Genomic DNA, 15979 nt, shown 5'->3' with positions numbered 1-15979 from the left:
TTACATACGATGTGATTTTTGGATGCGGTTCGTCAGGAAGCCTGCCCAGAGCTCGAATACGTCCGAACAATTTGTGGACGCAGCGATGCGTGGCTGTGTTTACTCTGTGGCCTGAGAGTTGAGAAATCAGTCATTAATCTGCCATTAATCATTTCACACTGGCCTATCATTTGTCACTTTGGCTGATATTACCTCTTTTATTTTTACACAAACCCTGTTCCAAAAGTGATGCTGGGACAGCAGGTAAAATGCAAATGAAACCAGAAAGCAATGATTTGTAAATCCACTTTGAAGTGTATTTAAAAGAACACACAATGATATTTAATCTTTAAGCTCAGCAATTCATCGTTCTGGTGTCTGTGTGTGTGTATATATATATATATATATATATATATATATATATATATATATATATATATATATATATATAGTAAGCTATTTACACTATTATATTAGGTCCCTGGATGAATGTGAAGTGTGTGTTCTTGCCAGTGATTCTTTGTGGGTTCTGGACTCACTGTGACACTGATCAGGAAAAATCAAAGGTACATTAATGAATGTGTGAGTGAATGAATGAATGAATGAATGAATGAATGAATGGATCAATAAGCTTCAGGTAAATGAGAGAGGTTAAATCAACACTGAGAAAATGCATCAGCAAATAATTTACCATTTTAGGTGTAATGCCTGGTTATAGGGATTTTTGAAGTTTCACTCCCCCCACAGAACACATGGGGATGAGGGACTCTAGATAAATCTCTTTAAAGATGTAGGAGGAAAATATTACCAAAAAATCCAGTGCAGTTCTGCAGCTAAAGAAACGTTTAACAGAAAAACACCAAAAGAAAATCAGTTTAATAAAAGAAAAATTAAACTGGTGTGTGTTTGTTTGCAGCATCTGTAACAGTTTCATGTCTGGAATACACACCTCTGTGGTATTTTGTTATTTTTTCTTTTAGAACTACAATGTTCTGTTGCCTGCTGTCTTAAGTCGTGTGGATGTAGTGTAGTAGGTAACACTGATTTTAATATGATTCAATTCCCAACTCAGGTAACCACACCACTCTACACCAATGAGAATCATCGAACAAGAAAGCTGTAATGCAGCTGTAAATGAGAACTATTCCAGCGAGGATATTTTAAATATAAAAACGTTTCCTCCATTCCTCTCTCCGTTTCCACCACATATTATGAGAACACCTTGTTTTGTTTTGTTTTTTGTTTTTGTTTTTTTGTTTTTTTGTCAAGCAGTACATTTCTATATCATTATTTACTGTCAAATTATTTTACAGTCTGTTTCAATATCCTGACATATTAAGTTATTATTCTGAGATATTAAGTCAGTATTTTGAGATACATAGTCATTATATTGCACTGTGTAGAAGCCAAACGTAGTGTTGAGAATGTTCAGTTTTTATGTCCTATAATGTGGCTTTAACAACATCCTCAGAACCTCACCTGAATGTTGTAGTTAAAGCATGTCTTAGTTAACATTTAACATTATAGAAGTATTTCAAATTAAAAATGAATATATTTAAAAAAGTTCTTTGAACAACAGATTAAATCGTTTTCGTTTAAACATGATCAAAATGTGTAGTATTAACGAACAAGATCTAATAAGTTACTCGGTACAGTTAGAAGTTACTAAATGTTCTATTTTATTCATTTTTATCTATAAATTTGATTGGGTTTTAGCCACTGTTTGTGTCTTTGCCAAGTAAGAATATCTGAACTGAGGGAAGGAATAGATGTTCTGCTTGTGGATAATGATTCTGACTGGTTTATAAAGATATTATATATATATGAATTTGTATATATAATTCAATCATTTATTCATCTTTATATCTGTTCACGAGGTGAATGAATTAATGGTATATTTGGCGGTTGTGTTGAGCTGAGAGACCGGGCGGAATGAATAGTGCAGCAGCCGCGGTTTCTGTCCGGCCCCGTTTGAGTGTGCCGCTGTGACATTGGAGGGACGGAGAGCTGCGGTTAAAAAACCTCTTCGAAATAATACACGCTCCAAAAACACGACTAGCGCCTCTTTAACCGCCTTTAAACCCACGGCGAAGACTCGGGAGGAGGCAGAAGAGTCCTCAGACCTCCGGCGGAGTCATGTACCGCCGCCCGCTGCAGTCCGCCTTCAGGAACATCATTAGACAGCACACAGCCCTGAGACAGGTAAACACACACACACACACACACACACACACACACACACACACACCTGCCACAACATTACAAACACTCACTGTCCACTCACTCAGCTCCATTGACCGTACAGGAGTCCTTTATAGTTCTACAATCACAGAATGTAGTGTATCTGTTGCTCTGCATACTTTCTTATCCCCCGCCCCCCCCCACAGGTGTGATGTGGTGGTGGAGCATTCTCAGTGCTGCAGTGACACTGACGTGGTGGTGGTGTGTTAGTGTGTGTTGTGCTGGTGTAGAGTGGATCAGACACAGCAGTGCTGCTGGAGTTTTTAAACCCCTCAGTGTCACTGCTGGACAGAGGATGATCCACCGCCTAAATCACACCTGCCCTGTGGGGGTCCTGACCATTTAAAGAACAAGGTGAAAGGGGTAAATAAAGTATACAGAGAAATATGTGGACTACGGTCTGAGGGTCGAGCATAGGGAGAAAAGGGAAGAGTGTGAGGGATTGAGCAGAAAGGGGACAAATAGAGATATATAGAGATAACCTTTTCTCTTTTCCTTTCTTCCCGTCAGGTCTCGGAACAGGATGCTCGTCTCAGTAAGGCTCTGGTGGCCTGTCGACTTACAGGAGCAGACATCTCCTGTCACACACAGAGTCGAGCACTTCACAGCACAAGAGAGGTCTGTATACACACACACACACACACACGCAATATTACAGTTTGGAGTACTTGTCATGCAGCTGAGTGCCTTTAAACCATGGACAGAATCCTGTTGTTTCTTTCTTCAGAAGCACATATAGGTGTTATACACACTGCAGAACAGATCCAGTCCAAAACATGGAGATTAGATGAATTGGCCTTCTCTAAACTGTCCTGGTGTATGAGACTTTGTGAATGTGTGTATGGCCAGGTATGGATTAGTGCTCTGTCCTGGGTGAAGCCCTAGTGCCGGATGCAGTCCTCCAGGTGGACAGTCTTTCCTGGTTGAGAGTATGTTGTGCGTGTTTGGCTGCTGCTTCTCAACAGTGTGTGTTTGTGGATTGAATGTGGAATGGTATGGTACTCTGTGTGGATTGTAAAGTGTCCTTGAGTATCTAAAATTCTTCTCATCTTCCCTGCTCAAACATGGTGGAAATCATCAGTTATTTGTACACATTTTTATCTGGAAATGTGAAAACAAACCATGTGGCTTGCTCTGGCACGGCTCCCTGTGAATCGTTACAAGAAACGTTTCTGGAGGCTTTTGGACCATCTTTGGAAACACTGTAAAAACACTGTAATGCGAATGGTGCACTAATCCTGCTCCGTAGGTGGGTAATATTGACTTATTTTTGCTGTAGTTATTTACTTAATTTGTTGAGCGGCACGATGGAACAGCAGGTAGGTGTCACAGTCACACAGCTCCAGGGTCCTAGAGGTTGTGGGTTCGAGTCCCGCTCCGTGTTATCCCTGTGTCTGCGTGGGTTTCCTCCGGGTGACTGTCTGTGAGGAGTGTGGTGTGTTCTTCCTGTGTCTGCGTGGGTTTCCTCCGGGTGACTGTCTGTGAGGAGTGTGGTGTGTTCTCCCTGTGTCTGCGTGGGTTTCCTCTGGGTGACTGTCTGTGAGGAGTGTGGTGTGTTCTCCCTGTGTCTGCGTGGGTTTCCTCCAGGTGACTGTCTGTGAGGAGTGTGGTGTGTTCTCCCTGTGTCTGCGTGGGTTTCCTCTGGGTGACTGTCTGTGAGGAGTGTGGTGTGTTCTCCCTGTGTCTGCGTGGGTTTCCTCCAGGTGACTGTCTGTGAGGAGTGTGGTGTGTTCTCCCTGTGTCTGCGTGGGTTTCCTCCGGGTGCTCCGGTTTCCTCCCACGCTCCATTAACATTGGTAGGTGGATTGGTGACTCAAAAGTGTCCGTAGGTGTGAGTGAATGTGTGAGTGTGTGTGTGTTGCCCTGTGAAGGACTCACGCCCCCTCTAGGGTGTATTCCCGCCTTGCGCCCAATGATTTCACGTAGGCTCTGGACCCACCGCGACCCTGAACTGGATAAGGGTTACAGAAAATGAAAGAATGAATGAACAGTACAATGAAATGTGACCTTTGCGTATAACCCCTCTATGTCAGTGAATACACACACACACACAGAGGTGGTTAGGGTCAGTGTGCACACACAGAATCAGATAGCCACCCTCTACCCCTCGGCATGAGTTGGGGGTTATGAGCCTTATGTGGATGTTGAGGGAGGATACAGCATTGTTCCTTCTCTCCCTTGCCCCCAATTCTCCTGCAGCTCGAGGAATCAAACAGACGACCTTCTGGTCCCAAGTCTGCTTCACCACGACTGACACTTTACCCACATCTCTCCAGACTTATCCATTCAAAACTAAATGTAGTTCAGGCCTACGGTCTAATTTTGCAACACTTTTTCCTCTACCGTCATAATGTCCCAAGGCTGGCCTCGTTACCATGACAATCATCACAGTCACTTAAGCGAGTGTGACTAGGGTCTAAACACACAGATCGGATTTGGTCATTTTAAATCTCGCAGTGTGGACGTTGGGACTGAAAAGCAGATTTGAGAAATCCAATTTGTCCTGCAGCATGAGCGCAGCTTTAGTACTTTGTTGTTTCCTTCTCGGCTCTTCCCCCAACAGAGGGTAGCACCCTTGATGCTTTGCTGACAGTGCTGTCAAATGAGTCAGTGCCTTAAAAGGCAGCACTCTGACATGAGGGAACCTGTAAATCATGTTTGAGACAAGTTTTGAAGGCAGCGAGCTTTTAGAATATTGCCAAGAAACTGAGGCGTTAACATTTACTAGTGAAAAGGTACCCGTTTAAAAGAAGACTACAGTTATAAAGGTTTAAAGGTCATTAATAATCATTTGTAACACAGCGATAGGAAGTGCGACAGTGGCCTCTTTTTTGCCTAATACTGAAAGTGTCAGAACTTACTGAAAATGTGGAGGTAAAGATTACCACATTATCATTAAGGAATAAAAAGACATTCTGTTGGCGGTTAATTCATTAAAGTATTAAACGTATTAACATATAAGTGCTGGAGCTGACAGGGTTAATGCCGAGTGATGGAGGAGACACAGCGAGGTCAGTATTTTTCGGCAAGATCTGAGGTTTAACTGTAGATGGATGTGGGTTCACTATTTGGCAGACGACGTCATAGTTGCCCTTTCTATCTGTGTTAGAACTGATTATTATTATGTGAGTGTTCAGTGATATTTCTCATAGTCAACAGTGAGGAAGGTCCTCCACCTTCATTGTTATACTTTCAGTCATTAGACCACGCCCCTCTCAGCTGAAGTCCCGCCTCCCGCGTGAAAACGGGGCCAAAAGTAAAAACTGAAAAACAAGGATCCAAGTGTGGAAAAAAAGATATAAAACTAAAACACAACTTTTGTCCCTAAATTAGCGCCATACATTTGGCAGTTTTCGAATCACTATTATTGATTAATATTACTAATTATATTTTCAGTCTTTTGAGCCTGATTTAACCCAGTGGCACAGAGCTGCAGGGAGATCAGTCTGGAACTGCACTTGGTGTTTTAGGGCTGTAATCTGAAAATGAGGCATTTGAGGAAGTTTTATTTAATGGATCATTATTGCATTTCAAATAGACTACTTTTAAACAAGTTCCTCTAAAGGCAGAGTAGTGTGGCAGTGGTCGGTTTTATATTTAGGAAAGTGGCTCCTGGACTGTCCCTTCACACTTGCTGGAGTTAACCAAATAAACTTGTTAGCATCTTGCTACGAGCTGCATAGCTGCATAATTTTACTACCTGCAGTATAGCGTTTTACAGCCTGTGGTAGTATAGTTTTAGTGTTTCTAGTAACGTGATCTGCTGGGGAAACCTTTTAGCGACATGCCCCTGAAGTGCTCTTATTATTTCCACATCGAAGGCAGTCGTAGCTGAGCATTTTAATGACGGTCCTCAATCTGGGCTTGTTGCGGTTCTCTGAGGACCTGAGGAAGGATAATGTGCTTTAATAGAGAAGTAATGACTTTCTCAGGGATGCTTTCTCCGTGTCTGTGTCGCTTGGCACGCTGTGAACCCGGAGCCGCCAAATCCCACAGAACTTTGCTGTGATTACTGAGCACAGACACTGTGACAAATGAGAGCTGATATGCGGCGGCGCTCTGGGTGCTGACCTCCTCTGTGGCTCTGTCCTCTGGGCCAGGGTTGGTTTAATGTCCTACATGTGAGCGCCGAGGCAGCATTCATTTGTAAAGATTGATGTTTTTGATTGTTTTCTAGTTTTCATAAGGGTGAATACACATTAAGATCTTTGTGTTTGTTGATAGGTGAGTCATGTTGTTTTGTAATAATAAAATAAGTGAGAATCCAGAATCATTGAGCACCACATACAATCACACACCCACCCAGTCACTCTCACACCCACCCAGTCACTCTCACACCCACCCAGTCACTCTCACACCCACCCAGTCACTCACACACTCTCCCAATCACTCACACACTCTCCCAATCACTCACCCAGTCACTCTCACACCCACCCAGTCACTCTCACACCCACCCAGTCACTCTCACACCCACCCAGTCACTCACACACTCTCCCAATCACTCACACACTCTCCCAATCACTCACCCAGTCACTCTCACACTCACCCAGTCACTCTCACACCCACCCAGTCACTCTCACACCCACCCAGTCACTCACAGACTCTCCCAATCACTCACAGACTCTCCCAATCACTCACCCAGTCACTCTCACACTCACCCAGTCACTCTCACACTCACCCAGTCACCCACTCTCCCAGTCAGTCACACACTCACCCAGTCACTCTCACACTCACCCAGTCACCCACTCTCCCAGTCAGTCACACACTCACCCAGTCACTCGCATAATCACACCTGTGCACAGTTTCACACACCCACCCAGTCACACACTCTCCCAGTCACTCACTCTCCCAGTAACTCTCACACTCACACCTGTAGACAGAACACAACAAACTGCGGAGACTGGACCCACATCCCAGCACCAGCTAAAACCCAATCTGATGATGTGCTGGGGCCGAGCTGATTGTTGCTGATGTTTAATGAGTCATTTCAGGAATTATAATGTTTTTATTGTTGGTGAAGGGGGCGATGTGCTTTAACATTTCATTGGGCACATGCTGCAGTTTGAACAGGTTTCACATTGCAGAGAGATACAGGTTCTGACCTTTAGGAACATGACCTGTCCACAAAAGAAAATAATAATGGCCACCTCAACTGAAGTGAAAAAAAAAAATCATTTAAATTTCATCATGAAGCCGAGGTGAATTTAAAGTCTGTACTCTTTTGTGTGGACTGGAGGGACTAAGGCCAGACTGCACCGCGCAGGGGCACAATGTTGAGCAGTGAACTAAAGCCACTGACTTTATTAGAGATCTGTAGGTTTAAGGAGTGAGGTGCTGGTGTGTCATGTAAGTTAATTTTGTTTGTGTGTTATAAAAAAAAGAAAAGAAAAACCCACAAAACACCATGAACAAAGACAAATCTCCTCTGAAGAAGAAATCAGAATTGATTATTCTGGGTGGTCGTGTGTGTGTGTGTGGGTGGGTGTTGTTCAAGTGTTGACGTAGCTCTAAACCCGACGCCTCATGCTCTTTTCTCTTCTGTTTCTCCCTACAGCTCTGTTCCGTGAAACAGACCCCCCAGGCCTCCGAGGAGGAGGTGGGGGCTTTCACCAGACTCATTGAGGCCATGGGCTTCACCGGACCTCTCAAATACAACAAATGGGTAAGATTCAGCTCTGTCCACATTTACACTCTGGTGTTCCTCAGGCGCGGCCTCCATCACTCTCTGATTTCATTGCGTCAGTGTTAAAGGAGGAATCTGTAATATTGACAGCAAGCATTTAAAACAGGTACCATAGTCCAGATTCAAAACACTGGAGAGATTCGTCTACCCCCCAACAGCCCTTTCTCTCTAGACCCGAAACCAAAGAGGAAAACTGAACCCACACAAATGAGAGAGTTCAAGAACCTCAGACCGTAGCTAAAAAGAATGGGCCATTATTTTACATTTCATTAAAACATCTTCATATGAAGGAGAAAGGCAAAGTGAACGAGCCACTGATATTTTATCATGTATTTACCAGCTCCATATTTGACCTTCCGTTTCCACCTTAAATATTTCACCAGATGAGGCTGTTATTTTTCTTATTGATTTTTTTTCCCCTTCCACCTTAAATGTCGTTTTAGCAGGCAGATGTTTGCTACTTATTCACAATTTTTGTCTTCAAACATTTACTTCCTCCTTTAATGGAACAGTCTACGAAGCTAATACTGGTGTTGCCTACCAGCTTCTTATTTGATTATGTTCCACCTTAAATAGACGACAATGGGTGACTAAGGGTGAACATAGCTTTAGAAACAAACCCTATTCCTCACATTCTTTGTTTACATCAAACATTTAATCCGGTACACTCCTTGATCTCTGATCACACACCCTGGATGTGTTATGTTTTATTACAGTAAATATAATACAGATTTGCTCCTTTAAGCTCTTTTGCGCGCCGTGTGACAGCAGTGGTTCAGAACGACTGACAGATGACCTTTGGCCTGGAATTTACTCTTAGTGTTTTTTAAATCTGTGAATTTGGAAGCAACAAAACATTCAGGCGCTGTGACCTCACAACCATGACTAATTAAAGCCCAGTCCCAAACAGAGTCTATGTGTTTGTGTCAGCTGTGTGTTATCTGCACTCCACAGGAGCACACAGCTCACGATTAGCAGCAAAGCAGTGAGAAGAGACACAGACACTCTTATTTTCACTGTTTTCATCTGTGTCCTCTGCTCCCTGCTTTGCTCGGTTGTCTCATTTTCCACTCTTGTGATGTCTGTTTAACCTTGTCTTTGCGCTCTCACATAAACGTGGTTTCGATTCTAAAGAATAAGAACGGCTCGTTTTAACCCTTGTTTTCTGACTTGGAATGCACACTGGGTTATCTTGTTTTACATTGTGTGGGTTGGTGGACTCCAGATCCACACGTTAATGTACATGTGCACTGATCATGACATGATCTTTTTAAAGTATTTGTTTTCATACTTTAGTGAGGAAACTACGATTTCTTTGATTAAATCTTTGACTTTTTTTAATCTCTTGCAGAAAATAAAGATAGCTGCTCTGCGTATGTACACTTGCTGCGTGGAGAGAATCAACTACGATGAGTTTTTTGAAAGTAAGTATTATTTTATATACAGTTTTATGCATTTATTTAATGTGTTTTACTGCAGTTTGGGCAGAGTGGGAGTTTTCTAGGCCCTGGGAGTAATGTGGCAAAGTGACCTTATGAGTCTTGAGTCATACTTATTTAGCGTTTCTTTAAAAGAAGAGGGACTCCAACACCCCTCACTTCACCAGAAACACTGGAACGAGCGCAGAGGGAGCATTTCATCGCCATCCGCAAGATTTATGTGGCACTTTACAGCAGTGCTATGTTGTTTTCTTTACCAAGGGGGAAAAGAGCAGGTGTAAAACCCAGCAGAGGTTTTGGAACTGTTTACTGTGTTTTAATGTTGTTCATGTCTCTTTCTCTGTATCTCCATTTTTCTGTCTGTCTGTCTCTCTCTCTCTCTCTTTTCGTTTCTTTCTCTCTTTCTTGTGCGCTCTGTCTTTCTCCTCTTTGTTCTTTCTCTTGTTTGCTCTCTCTCTCATCATTTTATGTTTTCTCCCTCTCAATTTCTCAATTCTTATCCATCTTCTCTCTCTCTCTCTCTTTCTCTCTCGCTTTCTTAGAGTGCTCCCTCCCTGACACACTAAACTCCTGGTTTTTGATCGCACAGCTCCATGTTTGGTGAGTATTACGTCACTACAGCTGTGATGATACAAATGCAGCTCTCGATCACCTCAGAGTTTACTCCCCACAGCTCCCGATCACCTCAGAGTTTACTCCCCTCAGCTTTCGATCACCTCAGAGTTTACTCCCCTCAGCTCCCGATCACCTCAGAGTTTACTCCCCTCAGCTCCCGATCACCTCAGAGTTTACTCCCCTCAGCTCCCGATCACCTCAGAGTTTACTCCCCTCAGCTCTCGATCACCTCAGAGTTTACTCCCCTCAGCTCTCGATCACCTCAGAGTTTACTCCCCTCAGCTCCCGATCACCTCAGAGTTTACTCCCCTCAGCTCCCGATCACCTCAGAGTTTACTCCCCTCAGCTCTCGATCACCTCAGAGTTTACTCCCCTCAGCTCCCGATCACCTCAGAGTTTACTCCCCTCAGCTCTCGATCACCTCAGAGTTTACTCTCCTCAGCTCTCGATCACCTCAGAGTTTACTCCCCTCAGCTCCCGGTCACCTCAGAGTTTACTCCCCTCAGCTCCCGGTCACCTCAGAGTTTACTCCCCTCAGCTCCCGGTCACCTCAGAGTTTACTCTCCTCAGCTCTCGATCACCTCAGAGTTTACTCCCCTCAGCTCCCGATCACCTCAGAGTTTACTCCCCTCAGCTCTCGATCACCTCAGAGTTTACTCCCCTCAGCTCTCGATCACCTCAGAGTTTACTCCCCTCAGCTCCCGATCACCTCAGAGTTTACTCCCCTCAGCTCCCGATCACCTCAGAGTTTACTTTCCTCAGCTCTCGATCACCTCAGAGTTTACTCCCCTCAGCTCCCGATCACCTCAGAGCTTTTTCTCCCCTCAGCTCCCGGTCACCTCAGAGCTTTTTCTCCCCTCAGCTCTCGATCACCTCAGAGTTTACTCTGAGATGATTGTGTAAAGTGTAAACTATTGGTGATATTCTGTTATAAATTTTGGAATTAGGGCATGTTTGTTTTCAGCAGATTTATTAATTCACCCATTTTCAGTAAGCGTTTTGTCCTGATCAGGGTCAAAGTCATTGTGCTGACGGCAGTAACTCACCCCAGACAGGGCTCCAGTCCGTCACAGTGAAAAACTGTCCCAATCTGGAAATAGATGATGTCTTATTTTAGTGAACACAGTCGCCAAACTTTCAGAACGGCATGTACCCTATTAATCCTTCTGTCATTGTATTTATTATTTATTATTACAGTTCTTTCCTCAGACAGGAGTGACACACTTTGATTGATGTTCTTCATTTGAATGAAAAACAAAGCGCTTTTACTGTTTGTAGTGTTTCTAACACTGAGCGATGACAGAGGGGTCGGATTTTTCTACACTTGGTCATTCCTTCACGTTTTATTCCCCCGTTTGGCCCTTTGTCATGCTCTCTGCTGTGCCTGTGTGTGTGTGTGTGTGTGTGTGTGTGTGTGTGTGTGTGTGTGTGTGTGTGTGTGTGTGTGTGTGTACACGTACGTATGTACTTTTGTGCCTGTGTATGTCTATGCTTGTGTGCCTGTTTGTGTGTGTGTGTGTATGCTTGTGTGCGTGTTTGTGCCTCAGTGTGCGCTTGTGTGTGCTTGTGTGCATGCCTGTGTGTTTGCCTGCGTGCGCGTGTGTGTGTTTGATGTTAACCCACAGGTGACCAACTTTTGGCCACATTTCCGAAAAGAAAGACACCTTCATGGAATGTGTGATGTCATTGAGACGAATGATTAATGATTGGTGCTGAGAGCCAGGATATGTGTGTGTGTGTGTGTGTGTGTGTGAGAGAGAGAGAGAGAGAGACTGTGTATGACTAATGGTGTACAGTGTATGTGTGTTTGGTAAATGCTGTGCATGTGTGCCTGTATATGTGTGTGTGTGTGTGTGTTGGGGGGTTTTATGATGATGTGTGTGTGTGTGTAACAGACAGAGTTTTGTGCTGTGGCATGTACACACACACACGTATATACAAACACACACACACACTGTCTAAAGGTATGTAGACATCTCTTGTAAATGACTGAATTCAGCTACTTCACGGTGAACCCCTTCTTGACACAGAGGCTCAGTTCCATAACTCCGCTGAAAAGCACCAGCTCCTGAGTCTGAACTCTCTGTGGAGCAATGGACCAGGGGGATGAGTGGGATGAGTGTTTGCGGTCCAGAACTAATCCTCCAGCACCTGACCTCACTGATGTTCTCCTGGCTATCAAATCCTCACAGCAATGTCCCAGCTAGTGTAAAGTCTTCCCAGAAGAATTAAGGCTGTTACTGCAGAGAGAGAGAGACTCCTGATTAATCACTTTCACTGGAGAAGAGACGTTGGACGATCAACGAGCAATTTCACATGCAGTTAATTCTGAAGTGATCCATACCCTTCAAACCTGAGCCCAGTTTTGATTTGTGATGAAATGACGTTGGGATAGAGGTGTTATTTTCAGAGATTTGAACTTTTTCTAATGGATTCTTCTTACCTTTATTTATTACATGTCTTTTAGAGATTGGAGACGATGCTCCTGTACCACCACAAACGGCCTGGTTCTGATCTGACTGTTGATTACTAACAAAGCTTAGGACTAATTTTGAATGCAGCGTATTTAATAAATATAGAAAAAAGAATAGAATTAGTACAAATTTTTCAGGGAAAGAGACATAACCTCCCTCTTCTTCACAGTGGAACACACTCCTGGTTCTTAAAGAAATCCCCAAAAAAACTGATTAAAAGTTGCATCTTAGATTTGTTACACTACAGTTTCCTGCGGTTTTAAGCTGTGCCTCCAGGACCCAGTGACATCACACCATGTGACTTAAATCAGACGCTAACAGAGACTTTAAAGAGAGGGCACTTGGCAAAGAGACATTTACAGTGCAGTAAATATTCATAAGAACATGAGACTAACTTCCAGATTTACATTAAATTTCACTGATTTTGCTCTTTAAAAATCAGAGTGGTAGTGTAGGTGTTATAAAGGTGTAGCGCTCTAGGAAAGTCTGTGCGAATGTCTGCAAACATTTGGCTTGAAATGAAAGTTGACACGTCACCACAAATATCTGCTCTGGTTTTATTTAATTTATCTGTCTTCACTTTATTTAATAAAACAATCATTTTTGTGAGATGTCGTGTGTTGCTCTTTGTGGTTTACAGCCTGTGTTTCTTCAGTCTCATGGTTTTGAAGGGAAACGTAAACCTTTCTGCTAAAGACCGTGAAGAGCCAGCGAATGTGGAAGCGGCTGATAGTGAGAGACCACAGCCCGGTTTCAGAGGATCCTCAGATGTGTGATTCCTGCTAAAGTGATGTTTTCTCATCCTGTGCAGGATGTGTTTGGTGAGGATGCGACAGGAAGGCAGAGAGGGGAAGTACATGTGCCGCTACATCGTCCACTCCATGTGGGAGGATGTGGAGCAGAGGAGCAAGATCATGGGGGTGAGTTCAGACACACACACACACACACTCGAGGGGCTTGCGTTTTCACTCTTACACACACCTCAGTTTCAGTCGATTATAGCTGGAATTTGCTGGAATCTAAACATCATACAAAAGCATACAGAAATGGTATGCACGAACATCTGTGTGGATTTCAACATCTGGGGCTCAAACTGTTCTTCCTCAAATCTTTCACAAGACGTCTCCGCAGCACGACACAACACCGTCTCCTGCAGCTTTAGATCCAAAGAGAAACAGGTGTTCAAGCAAATTCTTTAATTATAAATGCATTTATTACTTTTTCTTCTTCTTCTACCTGAGTTTTAAACTGGATAGCAGTGGGGTAAATCGAGGATGAAATCGAGCAAGGTCTAATAGCACCAGGGCACATTTTTTATTATTATTTTGCTTTTCTAAGAAATATATCACTAGTTCCAATAACTAAGCATTAATTAAATGTTTTTCAGACTACACTTACCTCTCTTTATCCTTTCGAATCAGCATCTGTTGTGGCTTTTATTTTGAAATTCCTTAATGAACTCTGTCCTGTGATGTTGTACCTTGCTGAGTAAAGCAGCGTGGGCTGAAACACTCCGTATAACTTCAGCAGGAATGGGGGGGGGGTGAAATAGTGAAACACACCATTAGTGTTGGGTGGTATCCACATTCTTCACGCTGTCATACCGTCTCGAAGCGCTGTCGCTGTGTGCGGTGTTAGGGTGGGGGTGTGCACCGTCAGGCTGCGCTGAGCCTCATAGCTGAGAGTCTTCTGAGTATTTTGTCTGTTTTCAGCTTCATTCCTCTCTCTTTTAACTCATAAACCCACAGTGTGACATCAGTGAGCTCCCACAGCGCCCCCTCCCTGTGGCATTCTTAAATGCACATGAATGAACTTTTAGGCCTTGTATTTAAAGACACAGAACAGAAATTTGACACACTACACACAAGTCATAACTTTGAAATACCGCAGTATACGGTGTTACCGTTATTCCGCCTCGGCCCTAACACACAATGCCAACATACACATGTACACACTTCTTTTAACAAGTCATTTCAGCTGTAATAACAGTCATGAAATGAAAGGGGGCGTGCTGGGGCTGCTACACATAAGCCTCAGGAAACCGTGCTCAATGCCAAGTGTGGGCTAGAGGGGTGTCGAGCCTCCCCGCACTGGGAGCAGTGATGGAGTTTTTTATGATTTAGGAAGTCTTGGAAAACGAGGGGTTTGCACAAATGTGACCAAGTCTGTAAAAGGTAGGTGTGTGTGTGTGTGTGTGTGAGATGAGGCCAGTGGAGGGCTTTAGCTGCTGTCAGAGAGGGTGGGAACAGTCTTCTGCCCAGCTGTGAAAACAGAACACACTTCTCTTTTGGAAAAATAATATATATATTCAGTAGCGCTCTTTAGAATGTGGCATTAACCCGGAGTCCTGAGTTTTATCCGTTTAGCAAAGACTTACCTTGGACAACACATTATACACTCCCCAGGGAAGAATATTGGATGAAGTGGCACACATTAAAGCAGCTGCACATGAGCCTTAAGTCCCCATGTGAGTGTGAAATGGAAGGAGAAAGTCCTCCTAGGGCTGGTCTGTAAAGCATTTAAAATTGTTTCTCTGGAGTGTTTTTTTTTTGAGTAGCTTTGTAATGAGTTGGAGACACCAGCACCTGACCTCCCTGATGTTTATGTGGCTGAATGCCATCTAAACCGTATAACAATGTTGCAGAATCAAGCATCAATCTTTCCTGCAGCAGAAATTGGACAAACTCTGGATTAAAACTGGACTCCAGCCTTCACTCAGTGACAGTGACCCTGAGCTTTGGGATTGTAACTTTAAGTTAAATCCAAAACACCCAACATTTTTCAGCCTATTAACACAGGACCTGAAGCTGTATTCATTTCACTCATTGCTTTATTAGGCCATTGACGTCCATTAAATAAAACCTCTTCACATTTTACCCACGGCCTCCACATGTCTCAGTGTCTTGAACTACTGACCGTTTTGTGGCATCACTTCATTTTTAAGTAACTTCCTAACCTTTATTTCAAGGGGCAATATTCTCCTCTTCTCCAGAGGAACGCAGTTCTGTTTCTTAATGTGACCTGCAGTGTCCTCCCCCTGTGTAAACAGCCCTGTTCAGCACCTGTTCCTTTAAATGATAATGAGCCGCTCGCTGTTCACCCCGACCCCGAGCGCACAGCAGTGAGGAGCAAGGAGCAGAAGCTCTGGTTTTTGCCGTTTTCACTTTGTTCTCTTTCTTCTCCGTTCTCATTTTCTTCATTTTTACTTAGTGCTCTTATTTCTCCGCGCTCGTTGAGTCTGTTTTGCTGAGTTTAACCTTGTCTTTGTGCTGTCACATAAACGTGGGTCCAGTGCTGTGATTGGACAGACTCAGACGAGGGGGCGGGGTCATTCTAAAGTCTCTGCACTAGTCATCTGAAGCGGAGCAGAATCAGAACGGCTCGATTCATCCTGTGTTTTCTGACTCAGGCAGCGCACAGAAAACTGACTGGGGTCTTGTTTCACAGTGTGTGGGTTTTAGATAGAGACTCATTCACACACTGTCATCTCAAACCGTCTTGATCACTGTAGCTCTCTCCTTTCTGGTAATGATTCCTCTTCCCTCCAT

At 43.7% G+C, this 15979-nt stretch overlaps 1 protein-coding gene across 1 annotated transcript in view; it reads left to right on the top strand.

Moving 5' to 3' along the window:
• The first annotated feature begins 1861 nt into the window (after positions 1-1861).
• uqcc1 (ubiquinol-cytochrome c reductase complex assembly factor 1) overlaps positions 1862-15979 on the top strand; it is a 32615-nt gene continuing 18497 nt past the window's right edge. The window contains exons 1-6 of the mRNA XM_066665689.1: positions 1862-2181; positions 2731-2838; positions 7775-7882; positions 9255-9327; positions 9885-9942; positions 13243-13351. Of these exons, the coding sequence (XP_066521786.1) occupies positions 2116-2181; positions 2731-2838; positions 7775-7882; positions 9255-9327; positions 9885-9942; positions 13243-13351 (522 nt within the window). The 5' untranslated portion in view covers positions 1862-2115. The remainder of the gene's footprint in view (positions 2182-2730; positions 2839-7774; positions 7883-9254; positions 9328-9884; positions 9943-13242; positions 13352-15979) is intronic.

The sequence above is a fragment of the Hoplias malabaricus genome, chromosome 3 (assembly GCF_029633855.1).
Source record: "Hoplias malabaricus isolate fHopMal1 chromosome 3, fHopMal1.hap1, whole genome shotgun sequence".
Taxonomy (NCBI): Eukaryota; Metazoa; Chordata; class Actinopteri; order Characiformes; family Erythrinidae; genus Hoplias; species Hoplias malabaricus.
This window is presented reverse-complemented; position numbering and strand designations above follow the sequence as displayed.